Source organism: Ornithorhynchus anatinus, chromosome X5 (genome assembly GCF_004115215.2).
Source record: "Ornithorhynchus anatinus isolate Pmale09 chromosome X5, mOrnAna1.pri.v4, whole genome shotgun sequence".
NCBI lineage: Eukaryota > Metazoa > Chordata > Mammalia > Monotremata > Ornithorhynchidae > Ornithorhynchus > Ornithorhynchus anatinus.
In genome coordinates, this window is record NC_041753.1 from 55,786,791 (window position 1) to 55,804,408 (window position 17,618).

At 44.5% G+C, this 17,618-nt stretch overlaps 1 protein-coding gene across 5 annotated transcripts in view; it reads right to left on the reverse strand.

Moving 5' to 3' along the window:
• Nucleotides 1-17,618, reverse strand: part of DOCK8 (dedicator of cytokinesis 8) — a 194,247-nt gene that overhangs the window by 41,874 nt on the left and 134,755 nt on the right. For 4 of the 5 annotated variants that reach the window (XM_029055091.1, XM_029055090.1, XM_029055094.2 and 1 more), the window contains 8 exons: nt 16,937-17,086; nt 15,519-15,632; nt 12,750-12,905; nt 11,283-11,422; nt 9,645-9,814; nt 4,111-4,259; nt 2,274-2,456; nt 1,282-1,417 (listed from right to left, as the gene is read on the reverse strand). In XM_029055091.1, the coding sequence (XP_028910924.1) occupies nt 1,282-1,417; nt 2,274-2,456; nt 4,111-4,259; nt 9,645-9,814; nt 11,283-11,422; nt 12,750-12,905; nt 15,519-15,632; nt 16,937-17,086 (1,198 nt within the window). The remainder of the gene's footprint in view (nt 1-1,281; nt 1,418-2,273; nt 2,457-4,110; nt 4,260-9,644; nt 9,815-11,282; nt 11,423-12,749; nt 12,906-15,518; nt 15,633-16,936; nt 17,087-17,618) is intronic. The other variant, XM_029055093.2, reaches the window with a different exon arrangement.

Genomic DNA, 17,618 nt, shown 5'->3' on the forward strand with positions numbered 1-17,618 from the left:
GGAAGCCTGTCTCCTGATTCTTGACTCCATATGAACACGAGATTGGAGTGGGTGGATTTAAATCAATCATGTTTGAGTGTCCACTTTGTGCAGAGCATTGTGCTAAGGGCATGGGAGAGTACGGCAGATGAGCTGGACACAGTTTCTGCCCTCAAAGAGCTAACAATCTAATGGGGGGAGGCAGGTCAAAAAATAATTACAAATAGTGGTAACAGGAGGGAGAAGAAGAATATTGCTGGCAGTAGAAAGAGAAAGATGAAATAGAGGAATGAAAAGTGAATAAATAGTGTACATAGATCAATATATGTCTAAGTATTAAAGATGGCTGGCCACACATAAAGGTGCTAAAGGTGGGTGGAATTTGAGTTTTCCACATACCCCCTACAGTGCAGTCTCTAACCTGTGGAGCCAAGCGTAATGATCCAGTAAGGAGGTAGGAGACATGGCTCTGTAGCCCGTGTGTCATTGCTGGGGACCGTGTGTATGGAATTTTGTTTTGCTGGACCAACCTCAGTGGAAGCGTTGCAGGGCTGGCAACCAATCACAGGCCAGTTTCCTATGCCCTGAAGAGCCTAAGGTCCTCATAGCTAGTAGGTGCCCACAGTTAGCTAGGTGACTTGGGAATGCAGCTCCACCCTCAAGTTTATCAGTATGGACGTGAAAAGCCAGGTGGATCGTACCCTGCCATCCGAGCCCCAGAGGCTAGTTGGATTTTGGTCCCGGATGAGTGTGGGTTTTGACAAGAAGGGACCGGAGGGAGGCCAGTCTAGTCTGAAGAGGGCTATGGAGGTCATGGCCAGCCCTGGATCATTCCTGGTCTGAGTGGTGACACCAGATACACCCGAGTGCCCTGGGAGATATCCTGAATGGGGATGTTCTGGGCTTTTTAGGATTCTGGAAGGGTGCAAACCTCCTGGATCTATCTGGGTTTGGACTGATCTTGCTGGGGTTGGAGCTTTGGGCCCCTGAATTTGGTTTGCCATCAGATCCAGCTTGGGGCCATATATTCGGGAGTCATTTTTTACCAGCTCACCCTAAATGGGGCAGGCCTATCCTAAGCGCTGAGTACAGTGCTCTGCACACAGTAAACACTCAATAAATACGATTGACTGATTCCGTCACACACAGTATTGTCGAATCCACTTTCCCTGCATTTACTGATCATCATCATTTTAGGAACTTAAAGGGGAATCAGTTTTCACCATTCACTATTAGACATTCATTTCCACAAAGCAGTCAAGATTTTCCAATAAAATGGGGCTAAGATCATTTTAAGAGTACCTGCTGGTGTCCTACAGCGTTTCATCATTTCACCTCTGGCACCTTCACCTCTCAATAAAGCCTCCTCTAGCCGGGCTTTTACATCTCTTGATTTCTGAAGCACTTGGGTACTGACTTTGTCAGAACTTTGTTTTCCCTGGACATGAGAAAAAGCAAAAAAGGAAAGTCAAAGTAAGGAGGGAAGGAGACCCATTCTTTAGCCATTCAAGTTGTACTCAAGGATAAAACAGAGGGGGCACGTTTCTTGGGGTTCACTCAACCACTGGTATTTACTGAGCACTTACTACGTGCAGACCATTGCACTAAGTGCTTGGGAGAGAGTACAGTACAGTAGAGTTTGGTAGACTCAATCCCTGCCCGCAAGGATTTTACAGTCTAGAGAGGGAGACAGATATTAAGGTAAATATCAGATATAAAAAGCAGCAAAGTATAGGGATATGTATATAAGAGGTGGGGGGTGGGGGTAAATATCAAAGCACTTTAGGGGTACTGGTCCAAGTGCATAGATGACTCAGAAGGGAGGGCAAATAGGGTGGAAAAATGAAAAATTAATCAGGGAAGGCTTCTTGGGGGAGGTGCAATTTTGGTAAGACTTTGAAGATGGGGAGAGCCGTGATCTGTTGGATACAGAGTGAGGGTTCTCCACCACAGCTCAAAAAGAGCCCCACTGCCTCTGCCTTACCAAGATTTTATTTCATTAAAAAACAGGAAAAAACTGAAGTTTTTGTCTAAAGACAGCTTTTCTCTTCCTGGGGATTTGCCATGCTTAGGAAGGAAACTGAAAATGAATTCAGAAAAACACATAGAGGGGCTAAACAGGGAAGAAGGTGAAAAGGAGTCTTTCAGCATCCAAATGATGTATTTGACGGAATCGGAGACTAGAGTAAAAGCAGATCATCGTAATCAGTGGTATTTATTGAGGGCTTACTGAGGTGCAGAGCGCTTGGGAGAGTACAATGTAAAACAAATTTGCTAGGTCACCTTTCATTTACCTTGTATTCAAAGCAAGAGACGCAGATGAAGAGAAGGTCGAGAATCCTGTTGAGTTGCATGGATGGAAGGTCTGCAATCCACTTCCGAATGAGACTCTCATCAGCATTCTTCATGATCCAAAGGAAGCAGATCATCAAGTTGCGAGTGGTGTCTGGACTTAGCATATTGTACTGCTTGTATGGCTGGCAAGAAAATGAAATGTTTAGGGACTGGGAGTTCCCCCTCACTCTCTCCCTGCTTTCTGCCTCTCCTCTTCATTTCTCCCCACTCCATCCCTTTTCTCTCCACCCCATCTCTCTCTTGACCCAACCTCTATACCCTGACCCTCAAAAAACTAAGCGGTCTGGTGGCTCCATGCAAGCATATAGTTACATTCATCAGAACACATCATTAGTCCTTCTCTCCCTGAAATCCAAGTGGCTTGAATGCAGACTGCAGAAGCTCCTCAATCAATCAATCAATATTTATTGAGCGCTTACTGTGTGCAGAAGACTATATTATGCACTCGGGAGAATACGATACAACAGAGTTAGGAGACTTTCCCTGCCCACATCCCCTGGGGTGGAAGTAAGGCAGAATGATGCAGAAGGGGCACTGGTAAAAAGGTTCAGGGCCACCGCTTCCATCTCAACTTGAACGATTTCAAAGTGGATAATTTTGTTTGCTTTGGGCTTCATAGCAGCCCAAGCCCCTGCCCGAGGTCACGGTAAGGGACCAGATGGCAGTATGCCAGCAGCAGGGCCCACGTCGCCCACAAGCAAGCCAGATTGGCCCTGAGAGGGGCCTGGAGGTTGCTCTAGGGTGAGGGCGGGGGAAGACTGGCCCGTGTCCCACTGTGCCACCTGTGCTTTCGGCTGGTAGGATACAACCTCTGCCGTGGAGCAAGCACTGTGGCGTTCTTCTCATCTGCCACAGGCTGCATGGTGAGGCGGAGTTTCACACTGCTGCCGTGACTTACAGTACTTGGCTTCTCACGTGCAATGCCTGGTCTGATCAGAATGGCCAGGCATCTTTAAATGCCTCAGCTCCACCCCCTGCCCTACCCCATTACAAGTTCACTTTTGCTTTGAGCCCCGATCATCCTCCACATCATAACATCACCAACTGGAGAGGAGGCAACTGAGGGATGGAGCCAGGAGGCTGGCCAGGAGAGCAAAATCAGGCTGAGTGTACAGAAGGAACATTGTAATTTAGCTTCTCAGAGTTTGGCCCCTTCTAAGATGACACATTTGAGGTCTGCCAGTGTGGCTCAGGGGGTAACGTTTTCAGGCAAGAGCCAAGTCCGTACAGGTACAGCACCGAGTACGCGTCTCATTACCCAGTAAATCATCACCACCAACAATAACAACAGTAAGCTGCATTCTTGATTTATGTGGCAGGGGCAATATCTGCTGGAATGTTTAGAAGCGAGGGAGCAGTGAGTTATCAGTGAGCAGGAGGGGGAATGCTTGCTCTGGCTCAGAACAATAGAACTTGCAAAGTTTCTATCATTTCATTTTCTTGATATGTTGGCTATTTGTATGAGAATATAAAATCTATAAATATTCCATAATTGTTGGTACCAAATTAACCAAATTTTAAAAGTTCAACTTACCATGTACCTGGTAGGGGGAGTTTTAGTGAAAGAACCAAATGCTATTCTTGACATTAGGGTTTCAAAAGTGAGGATAAAACCAAATGGATACTTGGGTTCTAAATCAATTCGAGGTATGATTTTTTGCACACGCCTCACCGGAGGGAAGCATTCTACATAGATGTTTGCGTGGGTGAATGCTACATAACGTAAAAGATAAGGAAGAAAGAGAAATGTCACAAGCAAAGCAGACGATCGAATACCAGGGAAGCCAGAGATGTGCCGCTCGTCTTAAGCAGGTTGAACTGGTTCCCTGCAATAGCCAGGGCCACGTTCTGGTTGATTGCGTTGCCACCATCTTGTTCTTCATCTGAACCACCTGGACGACTCTTTCCTCCACGGGCATCTGAAACTACATTTTTAAAAGCCATGTGCCATGACAAGCAAATACCATGAAGACCAATTCTGCCTCCTGGGAAGGAGGGGAACTGACTGTCATGAGGCCTCGCAGAGACATATACGCCCATTGAACTAGGAGAGGGAAGAAGGCACCTTCCCTGGCTCTCCCTCTCCACTCTCTATCCCCACCCAGCACAAGGGTGTTGGGGCAGATCCTGATGGAGAGCACATTCCCAAGAGCACACACTACTGTTCCCTGTGTGTCTGTTGCTGTTAGGACAGTTACAGGTAATGCAGACTTCACTATCGCAGTGCCTACCACGGTTTGGCAATATTGCTAGCACATACACACATATAAAATAATTGTGGTATTTGTTAGGCACTTACCATGTGCCAAGCACTCTACTAAGTGGTGGGGTAGATACAAACATACAAACAAACATACAAACATACATAGTGCCTGTCCCACTTGGGGCTCACAGCTTAAGAGGAAATTGTATACAAATATATATATATGTACACACACAAACACACATCTCTCTCTCTCTCTCTCTCTCTCTATCTATATGTATATATAGATCTATATATCTATACCCTTTGTTTTCAAACATGATGCAACTGGTGATTAAGTCTATCTACGAGTGTGAGAGTGATTGAAAAGTTTGGAGTACGACAGGGAGTATACCCCCTCCTCCCTACCCCTCCGCCCCATCAGAAGAAAATGCACTTGATTTTCCAGGGGCGGTGATGGGTTCTTCTGAGCAATCTACACCCTCTTGCCGGTTCCCCCCGTGACCAGTAACACACATTGTGAGACACATGGTTGGGCCACGGAGCAGTCTGTGACTAAGTCTCTCTGGGCACCCTCTTCAATAGCAAACACTACATTGCTCTCATCCAGTTTAGATATGGTCATTGTACTCATCCGGTGTACAAGTCATCGGGGATTTCCCCCCAAACCGTATGTTTTCTGAGGCTGTGGAATGAAATATATCTGTGGCCTCCTAAGCAGCAGGAGGCTGCATGCAGTTTAAAGAGCTGTATTGGAAGGGCGTGGAGAGGACTGCAGGGCAGATTGTTGCCACCCGGGATGTGTTTCTCAATATGAAGCGGACACACACCTACTTCAAATGGAGATCGAGGGAGAGGCAAAAGAAGGAGGTTTTCTCTGCCATGTCCTCAGGAGCCTTGGATGGGAGGGTCAGACTAAACATTTCCCTAAATCTTTTGCTAAGTTTTTCCAGCATTAGCCCGTGAGAACCAGTGTGGCCTAGTGGAAAGAACATGGGCCTGGGAATCAGGAGACCTGGGTCCTAATCCTAGCTCCACCACTTACCTGATGTGTGACTGTGGGCAAGTCACTTAACTTCTCTGTGCCTCAATGACCTCATTTGTATAAGAGGGATGAAATATCTTTTCTCCACTCCTTCTAGAAAGTAGGTTCATTGTGGCAGGGAACATATCTACCAACTGCTATATTGTACGCTCCCAAGCTTATTACAGTGCTCTTCACATGGTAAGAACTCAAATAGCACTGATAGACTGAGTCCTTCATAGGCGGCAAGCCCCACAGCACTACGTCTGATCTGTTTATACCGCATCTACTCCTGCACATAGTAGAGTGTTTGGCACATGTTAAGTGCTTAACAATTATTAACAATATCAGTTATAACTTAATACCAAGTTCTGCTGGTCAATAAATACTACTGAGTGACTTGGGGAATGAGTTTACATATCTTATATATAAAGATCGACACACCACAGAGGACTTTACAGTGGCTCAAAAGTCTCACAAAATGGTTCAAGTGACCAAGTCTCCAAGTATTCAAGCATTGAATTAGTAGGGTTGGTTCAAAGACAATACTGCCGACGGTAAGATTGTACCCATGTCACCCTGAAAATCTTACTGAGAACTCATGACATATTTCCAAAAGTTGAACTTGCAACTTGTGCACAGGTAAGGGCCTATTTGCAGGTTAAAAGGAAGGTTACCTCAGAAAAGCTGTGGCCCACACAAGCCCACCACGCACCTAATCCCCGACACAAGCCCACTAAAAATTAAACCAAAGATCTGGTTGACTGGGGGGTAAGTCATATTTTCTTAGAATCATCCAAACTTTATCAACTTGACCTTGAATTTTTCATGAACACAAGGCAGGCTTTTGGCTTCAAACAACATTTTTCTTGGGAAAAGTTGCAACAACAAAATGAGATTATGAAAATCTATAAATCACTGAGAGTTAATTGCCTTACAAATGTTCCAAGTGAGTTTTTAAAAGAAAAGAACAAAGCAGCTGTGTAAACAAGGGTAACATTTACAACAATAAAAGATACTATAAAATGATCGGACCTCAGTGTCTCAAATTGCAGGGCATAAGCTTAAGTGCTTCCTCCTCCCCAGCTACTTTTGGTTCAACTGAGCTGCAATCCAAAAATCTGGAGTTTTCAGCACTGAAACTCTGTTCATGTTTTACTGTGAATCAGGGACCCTCTCCATATACACCCCAAATGACACCTACAAGGCACCAATCACTCCATCAGTGAGAAGGAACTTGACCTAGTGGAAAGAGCATAAGCCTGAGAGTTGGAGGACCTGGGTTCTAATCCCAGTTCTGCCACTTGCCTACTGTGTGACCTTGGGCAAGTCACCTCACCTCTCTGGGCCTCATCTGTAAAATCAATAGAAAATTCCTGTTCTCCCTCCCCATGAGACTTTGAACCCCTTGTGGGACCAGTGCTTAGTAGAGTGTTGGGCACATGGTAAGTGCTTAAACACCACAATTATTATTATTACTGTTATTATTATTATCAATATGCACCTGAAATTTAGATGCTCTGTGCTGTCTAAAAACTTGCTGTGTCCAAGTTAGGCACAGTTAAATACTGGGTTCACATCTCATTATACAGTTTAGTAGTGTCAGTCTTGCCTCTAAAAACTTTCTTCCCCTGATGGTCTAAGTTCAAATCTCTTAGCCTTTGGGACCATCATCTTTTTCTGTAGGAATCTGCTGGAAGAGGAGAGTTTAGAAGGGAGGCAAATATTTTCCTAGAAATGTAGTTTTCCACCTAAAGAAGAATTTGAGCTTGGTGCAAAAGGTGAGCAGACACATTTTTATGACCTGGAGAATAAATGAAATTCCAACTTCAAGTGAAGTTTAGTTAGATGTGATGGTTGGAACATGGGAAAAGGAGTATCCCATTTGAGCCCCTTTCAAATGATGCTCCAGAGAAAGTGGGGTTCTTTTCTCACCTTTGTATGAATGAGGTGATAATAAAAAAACACAATTATTTTTAGCTAAGTGGCATTTGTTCAGTGCTTACTATGTGCCAAGCACTGTACTAAGCGCTGGGGAAGATAAACTCCTCACTCTAGGCTTCAAGGCTCTACATCACCTTGCCCCTTCCTACCTCTCCTCCCTTCTCTCTTTCTACCGCCCACCCCGCAAGCTCCACTCCTCCACCGCCCACCTCCTCACCGTCCCTCGGTCTCGCCTATCCCGCCGTCAACCCCTGGGCTATGTCCTCCCGCGGTCCTGTAACGCCCTCCCTCCTCACCTCCGCCAAACTGATTCTCTTCCCCTCTTCAAAACCCTACTTAAAACTCAGCTCCTCCAAGAGGCCTTCCCAGACTGAGCTCCTCTTCTCCCTCTACCACCCCCCCCTTCACCTCTCCGCAGCTTAACCCTCTTTTCCCCCCATTTCCCTCTGCTCCTCCTCTCCCTTCCCATCCCCTCAGCACTGTACTTGTCTGCTCAACTATATATATTTATTACCCTATTTATTTTGTTAATGAAATGTACATCGCCTTGATTCTATTTAGTTGCCACTGTTTTTATGAGATGTTCTTCCCCTTGACTCTATTTATTGCCATTGTTCTTATCTGTCCGTCTCCCCCGATTAGACTGTAAGCCCGTCAAACGGCAGGGACTGTCTCTATCTGTTGCTGACTTGTTCATTCCAAGCGCTTAGTACAGTGCTCTGCACATAGTAAGCGCTCAATAAATACTATTGAATGAATTGAATGAAGGATAATCAGGTTGGACACAGTCCCTGCCCCACATGGGGCTCACAGTCTAAGAGAGATGAGAATAGGTATTCAATCCCCATCTTACAGATGAGGAAACCGATGCCCAGAGAAGTTTAGTGTTTTCCCAAGGTCACACAGCAGCCAAATGGTGGAGCCAGGATGAAAACCCAAATCTTCTAACTCCTAGGCCTGTGCTATTTCTACCAGGAGGATCTCCCCTTTATTCAGGAGACGATTCTGACAGTACTGGCTGCTCTAAGAGAAGTAGCTGGGAACACCTGAAGTAACTCTAGTCATTTACCTAAAAAGGAATAATAATTGTGGTATTTGTTATGCACTTACTATGTGCCATGCGCTATACTAAGCACTGGGGTAGATACAAGATAATCAGGTTGGACACAGTCTCCATTTTACAGATGAGGTACTGAGGCACAGAGAAGTGAAGTGACTTGCTCAAGATCACTCAGGAGACAAGTGGTGGAGATGGGATTAGAACCCAGGTTCTCTGACTCCCAGGCCTATGCTCTTTCCACCAAAGAGCTGCTTCACTGTACAAAATGAACCACCTGGCAGGAGAACTATCTGAATTAGGCTCCAAGGGGCCTCTTCTCCTGATTTCCGAATGAAGGTGTGAGATGCCCCGCCTAGGCCCCTTCTCCTAATTTCCAAATGAAGGTGTGAAAGGTCACTCGGGATATCCTTCTCCACCCTGATGATAACCCCTCTCTCCCCCACTTTGAGGAAAAGAATAGACTCCTCTTGCTGGGATTAGTCACTTTGTATAAAAGCTGTGATTTTTAGATGCTGATTAAATCAACAACCTTTTCCCAAGGATCGAGTTCTCAAGTCCATTGGCAAGCTGAGAAGCAGTGTGGCCTGGTGGGAAGTGCACGGGCCTGGGAGTCAGAAGACCAGGGTTCTAATCCTGGCTCCACCACTTACCTGCTGTGTAACCTTAGGCAAGTCACTTGTCTGCTCTGTAACCTTAGGCAAGTCACTTAGCTTTTCTGTGTCTCAGTTACCTCATCTGTAAAATGGGGACAAAGACTGTGAGCCTTCCATGGGACAGAGACTGTGTCCAACCTGATTACTTTGTATCTACCCTAGCAGTTAGTACAGTGTCTGGCACATAGTAAGCGCTTAACAAATACCATAAAAAAACTCCACAAAAAACAAAACCGCAGCTATTGGCCTCAGATAGTTGTAAAACAAAGAGAAGAAGCTCCCTTTTGTGGCACCGATGAACATTCCCACAAACAAGTCAGTGTTTCAGTTAATTAAAATGATCTCATTCACACATGTACTGCAATGCTATTTAGTCATAATAATGGCATCCAGCAAGGCCAAACTAGGAAAAAACAACTTCTTTACCTGTGAAGTCATAGAGCTGTGGCAGGGCATCCAGAATGATACCAACCAAAGGGAGGTATAGGACTGCAATTTTGACCTTCACCTCTCGTTTGATACAGCGTAGGTCCAGGTCATGAGAACTCAACAGGCTGTGGATGGCACTGATCGCTTTCCTCTGTACTTTACTGATCCTATTGGCACAACACAAAAGGTCACTGTGTTATCGAAATAGGCCATGGATCGGAGAGATGGTGAACAGTGATGTGATGTGAGAAAATGAATGCACAAAGACGTATTTGCCAGTGTTTGACACAATCAAAAACTTTCTAGCTGAAACAGTGACCGAAAACGAAAGACAGAGGCATGGCACAAGGGTTCCAAAAAATGTCCCTAGTCTGCCGAATCCAGAAGGTAACCGGGACTGAAATCTACTGGCCAGGAGTTGGGCCTGCTTTGGTCATTTGCCTTTCCCTGGAAAGCTGCTGCCCGTCACTTTTGAAGCCAAATCGCACTTGAAAAAAATGAAATTTGACTGCATTTCCTAAATTCCACTTGAGAATTTCAGTGCACCCTTTGACTGTACTTGAGTGTTCCTTATTCACCTATATTGTGTGTGGGAATTTGTGCCCACACAAAACTGGAGCTACAGTGGGGCTCAGCTTGTGACTTCGAGTAAAGGGGTCAAGTGTGTTGAACCCTTTCAGCATGATGGTCTGGCACTGGCAAGGCCATTGCTGCCTTGCTAGCAAAAAAGCAAGGGTTAAGCCTAACAAGGTGATCAAAAAGAAAAAGAATCTTATTCTACACTATTACAAGGGGACAGGCTTTTTAATGATTTCCAAGGAAATGAGTTGCAGTAAAGTAACCTGAGATTATTGCTGCAGTAAGCAGAGATCCTTTTAATTAGTTACCTACTGTGGTGTTGGTGGAGGGGGTGTGTGTTTGAAGTATGTAGCTCCCTTATCAGATGTTAGGACAGCGTGAACTCTGGTTGCTAACAATAGAACACCCACAGTTTTTTTTTTTAAGGGAGAGAATCCTGCTTCAACAGAAACAGATGTCTGCACTCTGCCTAGATGCCACTGACCTAATATCAACCTTGAAGATTATCAGCAAAAGCCGCTTTAAAAAGTGGCTTGAGAGAGGATTCAGGGTTGGTTGGACTACAAGGAGGAGCTATGGATTGGTGGGGGTGTGATGGTTCCAGTGTTACTTTTTCTCCTAGGAAGCCTTGGACCTTGCTTCAGAGACAGGCTGGGTTGCTACAGCAGGACAACACAGACTTTTACGTCAGATAAAAATATGGAGGAATTTTTTAGTGCTGAAAATCCAATGCCGGAATCAATCTGTGTGATCAGAGGCTGGATACCTCAAACAGCAGTTAGGCAAGGCTCTCCATACCATCTTGCTAATGGAGATTCAGATTCTACTGGAAGAAGACTGTAGCAAAAGTCTTCTTGTTGCCCCCTAAGCTTATACACAGAAACCTCAGCTTCAAGATCACTGTCATCTTGCTCTCTTGGCACCAGTTCTTCTGAATGTGAGGTCGCTGCTCTTAGTCTGTAATGTGATAGTTCAGTTCCAAAAATGAGATGTCAGGCCACATATTTAACCCAAGTGCCTCTTTTTTTTTGCCTTTTTTAAAAAACAGAAACGTACCCTTCCCCCTCAGCATCAAGGGCAGCAGTCAATTCAGTAAAGAGAAGCCCCGTCAGAAAATGCTGCTGGCGAAAGTCCGGTGAAAGGTCAAACATGCTGGCAATCTTCTGGTCTTGGAAACTGGAGCAGGAACTTGAATTCTACAGAAATGTATGTGAAATTTTAATGAGCTATGCAAAAAAGGGGGGGGCCAAAATGGGAGAGGGAGAGACAGCCCACTGAAATCAACTGAAGGCTGAGGTCGTGACTGAAGGCATACATTTGGATGAGGGAAGGAAAGCTGCAAGCATTTCCATCCCTACATCTGAGAAAATTTCCCTAAATGGCCATGGTTCACAAAGGCCTATATCTTCCTATAGAAGTCAAAGACAACACAAACTACTCAAAGGATCCCTTTGTCTGAGGGTAGCTTATGTGAGTTTCACTGGGCTGATCACCCATTAAATGATCTCCTGAGGCCGCAGGGCATAGGAATTCTTGGCAATTTCTCCTATAGCCCCAATTCTGTCATAGGAGCCAAACTCTTGAAGAGAGCTGGTCTCCAAACAGAACAGAATAAGTCCACATGTCCACATTTAAACTGAAGCCTGCTGCCTTCACACGGCGGGGTTCATCCCACTGGTGTCCACGGGAGTTGTGTGTAGGAAGAACTTCAAAAAGCTATCAGCTGGCAGAACTTCTGAACAACAGGGGTGCATAGGCTCTACGCTGAGCACAAAGCTGACAGAAGGAAAGAAAACCGATACTACGGCCTAAAAGCAAGATGTAACCCAATCATTGGCAGGACTGCCACCAGCTCAGGTTTGGCTCATGGGATCTAGTCTGAATGACTGGATTGAGTTTCCAGTTGATGAATGTGTTTTATTTTTTTGGGGGGCCGAGGAGGCAGGGGGAGAGAAACAAGCCTTCCAACTTTGGGCCAATAAACAGCAATGCAAGAACTATAAAGAAGCTTGGTATTCACTCCCAACACTGAGAAATACTGGTTGCTGCTGCTGCTCTGGGCTATCTGCTGATCCGATGGGACTCACCACTGTTTTTTGACAAAAGAGAGGACAGAGGAGGAGGATTCTCAAGCCACAGCCATGGCCTTAGAGAATAGTCATACACTTAGGATTCTGGCCCTGTAGAAACAGGGAAAGAAGAAAAAGCAGACAGACCTAAGAACCCTGGGTCTTTCTCACTTAACCTTTTTTGCATTTTCAGGGAACCCGGACAGGTGGCCCAATCAATGCCTGTTGATCTGAGCTACTGTCCAGGCACAAGCCCCCTCCCCTCTGTAAAAATGGCAGAAAAAGTGCCTTTTCAATGGGTTTCCAGATCTTCAAGAGCCAGAGAGTTTGGGTAGGCCCAAAATTTAACATCTGATAATTCTAAATTAACCTGGTACAAGAAGCTCAACGCAACAGCTGAAACAACCCTATAAATACATATCTTACCAAAAGGTATACTACCGCAGAGAGCTACCTGGGATGAGATGGAGGGACAGGGGGATGCTGGCGCAGTGTCTGAGGTCATGAAGAAGAGATTCAGATTCAGGTAATGTTCATGGCTGCAGAGGATTCGCAGGAACTCCAGCCTCATGGAAATCAGGGTAGGGAGGGTATTAAGTTTGGCCGACAGCTGAGAGGAAAAATGAAAAAAAAAAAAGGAAAGAAACTTTGGTGACCAGGGAATGGAGATTGCGTTTTAACCCACAGAAAATCAACGCAGTCAACTTCATAAAAGAAAAAACAAAACAAAACACCAAAACCTAGAACTGGCAATTAATGGAAATCTAGCACTGAAGCTTAGCAACTTTCCATTTGTGAACTGCTCCCTTTAACAATTTCAGTTTGACAAAATGCCAGAGAAAGCTATTTCATGGCAAACCTGTCTGGAAAATAATCTTGAGGTATTTTATCACTGTAACATAATATAATTAATTTTACAAAAACCCCACTGTGTCTGAGAAACTAAATGAAAGAAGCCGACCCCACACCAGGCTTCACAAAACGACAGGGTAATATTACTTGATCGCTTTAAAACTGCAACTATTCTTTTGTGGTTTCTAATTAAAGGCCCCATTGGTAAATTTAAAAACAGATTCTCTGGCTGGCAGAATCAAAGGGCTTAGGAAAATATGCATTCCATGTGAAAAATGCCAAAGATTGTGCATAAAGGTCAGATTGGGGGAGAGCGTCATTAAAAAGAGAGAAAAAGAAGAAAAGGTTAAAGAGATTTCAAAGGAATCTCTCTCTCCTCTTCCCCCCTCCTGCCCCAACATCTCACAACAAAAAAATTCAAAGATTTCATTCTGAGGCAGTCCATTCGTTTGACTCAACTGGAGGGGTGCAGTGAAGTCAATGGACATAACACATAAATGATACGGGGCACAGGCTGCATCTGAGAGTCTAGTCCAGGGTAGGCAAAGTATAGCCCTCAGGCTGCATCCAGCCTGAGAATTGATTCACTCCAGCGTCCACTCAGGCCAATAAAGTGGGTTGGCCCTGGCACCGCTTTGAGCAGAGTTCTGGGAGCCGCAACAGGCAGAGACGGCTGACTGGAGAGGCGACGGAGCCGCCGACAGGCTCAGAGACGAGCCAAGACAGGCAGAAATCCAGCCTCTTGTTCCTCTCAAACTGCCCCTGTCATGGCCCTCCTCTCTGAGCAATACAGCTGGGAAAAATTTGACCAGGTATGGGAAAAGTGCTGCTTTTCAGCACCCAGCACCTCTTTACAAATTAACATGAAATAGTAGTGAACAGCCCTCAGTGACTTAGTAAAACTGGTTAAGGAGCCCTCCATCTCAAACAGTTGTTCCTCCCACCGATCTAGGGGAACTTATTTTCCTTTCCATTTTCAGTTGTGACTCCCATCAAACAGAGAAAAAAAAAATCCCCAAAGAAAGAAAATAAAAACATCCAACTGGTGAGAAGCAAAAATTGGTCCAAAGGTAGCCTTTTGAAAGATTTCTCCCTCAAATTCCCTCTATTAATAATGTTGGTATTTGTTAAGCGCTTACTATGTGCCAAACACTGTTTTAAGCGCTGGAGTAGATACAGGGTAATCAGGTTGTCCCACGTGAGGCTCACAGTTAATCCCCATTTTACAGATGAGATCACTGAGGCACTGAGAAGTGAAGTGACTTGCCCACAGTCACACAGCTGACAAGTGGCAGAGCCGGGATTTGAACTCTATTGAGTCCCAAAGGTTATTCTTCAAATTTCAGAATTGCAATTGAAATAACATTGATATGAGGGGATCCCGAGTGTTCATAAGTGATCTCACACAGCACACTAGCAACATTTCATTCTCCCTCTTGGGTGCATGCTCCAAAATCTGGCAGAACTCTGGGGCAGAGGATTGATGTGGGGATAGGAACCACTGTCCAAACACATTTCACCTCTGCAGTTCTGTTGTCTTTTTCACATTCAATCTTTTTCAATTGGTCCTCTGGCAAGGGTTCCTCTCCAAGAGCCATTACTACATTATAAAATCCAATCTGGTGTTTAAAAAAAATCATCCATCTAGTCAAATTTCTGTTGCATTTTGGTCTGGAAATGAGGCGAATCCCCTGGTTGGTCATCTAGGTTAAAAACCCTTCCTTGCTTTATTTGGCTGCCCAGAGAAAGTTTTTCACCATGATTTATTTCTGTAGCTTCCTCTCTCTAAGCCAGGCCTGACAACCACAATCACCCGGGTAATTCAGGTCACAACCCTTCACTTTCCGAATCACCCAATTAGTTTCCCCAATTAATGGGAAAAAGAAGAATTGTGTTGACTTCTCCAGCCACTTGTCTGAGACAGAGAGTTATATTCATGCAACTCCAGCCAGGTGAGCTGTAAAATTTTCAGTGGACTTGTTGATTGCTGCTCCTTGTACAAGATGCAAGATGCAACAGATGTCTCTCTCTGTTGCTGAATTGTACATTCCAAGCACTTAGTACAGTGCTCTGCACATAGTAAGCACTCAATAAATACTATTGAATGAAAGATGCAGAGGGGTAGAAAGAATTCACCATGCTGTTTAACTGGAGTCCCATGCACTCTACCATGGGGGTATACTGCAAGTAATTCAAAGCAATCAGAGGTAAACAGTGGGCTACGCATCAGCCTAGACCTTGTGGTACTTATGTTCTCTTCTCGTTTGCAACTAAACAGATCAATATTACTAAAAACAACCAACCATTGAGCAAATGATAAGACAGTTGGGATGCTGGGATGGAATGAACTGCTGCCCGAAATAACATTTACCTGATTACAGTAATGTTTAATGAGGTTGAACACAAAGCCACGATCCATGAGAGAAAGAAGATCATACAGGAAGAAAGCCAGACTGATGTTGATCTTTTCAGCTTGTTCATTTTCCTTCGAAGTAAAACATAGAAATGAGAATAGTCATCATTTAAATTACTACAGCATCGAGTGGATCAATCACTTCTTGGGGAAATCAGACATCTGAGTCTTACTGCTGGCTTTTATTCACTCTAGAGCTGACCTTCAGCTGGGCAAATGCCCTCTATAGACCGCCATTCCTCCATCTCCAAAAAAGGGGCAAAGAACACTTGCCTGTTAGCTCCCTCTCAGTCATGGTCTGAGGATCAGAGTGAAATCGGATACAATGGTTTGATAGCCCAGCAAGAAAGGGATGACTCAAAAGTCAATACTCCGATTTAGCCAAGTGTGGCATCAGTTGTTTCAAGGAAGGCATTAATATTTAGCAAAGGGATATGAGATGGCTGGATACAGAGATTAATCACAGAATGAAACAAGCCATATATTACAACCCAGTAGCAAGCAACTCGATATTTATGAACTCATTTGAGGGTTCTTCATTTCAGGGCAAAACCTAATCTTTTCGTTGGAGGTATTTCAATTTTGTATTTAGGGTGGGGGAAGGGTGAGCAGAAGGCTAAGAAGGTTATAGTATAGTACAACAGGAAAAAAAAAGTCGATTGGATTCGAAGAATTCTGTTCCCCCATTTGCTGATTTTCCCAGTAAAGCAGAGGTCAGGGCCATGGGTGAGTGACAGAACTCCTACATGAAGCAAGACGGAGGAAATTTTTAATGCCTCCTGCCTCTCGGGTTCATGAGTGGTTTTACAGCACACTGGGGCCATCGGTGATTCACTTTTTCATGTTTATGTCCTTTATGGTTGGGAAGATAAATCAATCTCCTCTGATCCTTATGAAAGGATCGCTATAAAATATTTTCCTCTTGTCATGATGCGGCAGTTTGTGGGTTCAAGCATAGTCTGCCAGCTGGTCAGCCAGCCAAATAGAGACTTCACAATTGCTGTAAATAAACAACTAGGTTTCAAAAAAAGCACAATCATTAGCTATACTGTTTCAATCATCAATAGGAACCACTTGTCAATACTAATCACGTATTCACCTTCTTATGCCGCAAATGGGGTAATAGGCCAAAAACTCAGGGACTCTGACTTATAATCCTGGCCCTAATACTAACTGGCTGTGTGACCTTGCCTTCATCAATCAACTCTTAGGGTTTCGATTTTCTCATTCGAAAAATGGGGAGACAGTACAACTATTCTCTTGCCTCTCAGAGTGGTTTTGAGAAATAACAAACAGGGCTGAAATCAGTACACTTTGCACTATACACAATCTTAATAACCAACATGGTAGTCTTCAGGATCACTTGAATCTCCTACCTTCTGGGGCTTTACTAAAAGAGCTGCTATCTCCGAGGTGACCACATTAACGATGGTGGTGATGTCATCTTTGAAACGATCTGAAAAGCGAGTTCTCCGAAGATTTTCTCGTTTATCCACATTCTGGACATACTGGGCCATGCTCTTCACCTTCAGGAGACCAAGCACAAAGCTAGATCATGAAGCCATCAACTGCTATACCAATGACATACTACTGCCAGAGGGAATGTGGGCCAAGAGGTGGGAAATCGGACAAAGGCGTGTTCTTTAGCACTAGACTTTATTTTCTTTTTCGGAACTTTCTGTCGATCACTGAGACTGATGCTGTACCAGTCGGGGTGTTCTGGATGTAAAGCATTCTCTTGTCATCTTGCTGCTGCGGGACTACCGGACCATATTGGCCTAGATTTCTGGAGAAAATCAGATGTGAAAAAAATCTAGTTCGAGGGTGACGAGGATGAGTATGACCCTGGACCCTGATTTGGAACAAATGTAGTGGTTTGTTTCATTTATTGGTCATTTTGGTCATTTATGCTTATTAATATCTGTATTTTCCCCAGTTTCCCCATTAGATTATAGGCATCTTGAGGACAGGGTAGTCTTGTTCTTCCTTTATAATGTCCCACGGGGCCTAGCTCCAAGGCCTAGTTCAGTAATCTGCACACAATGGGGTTTATTATAA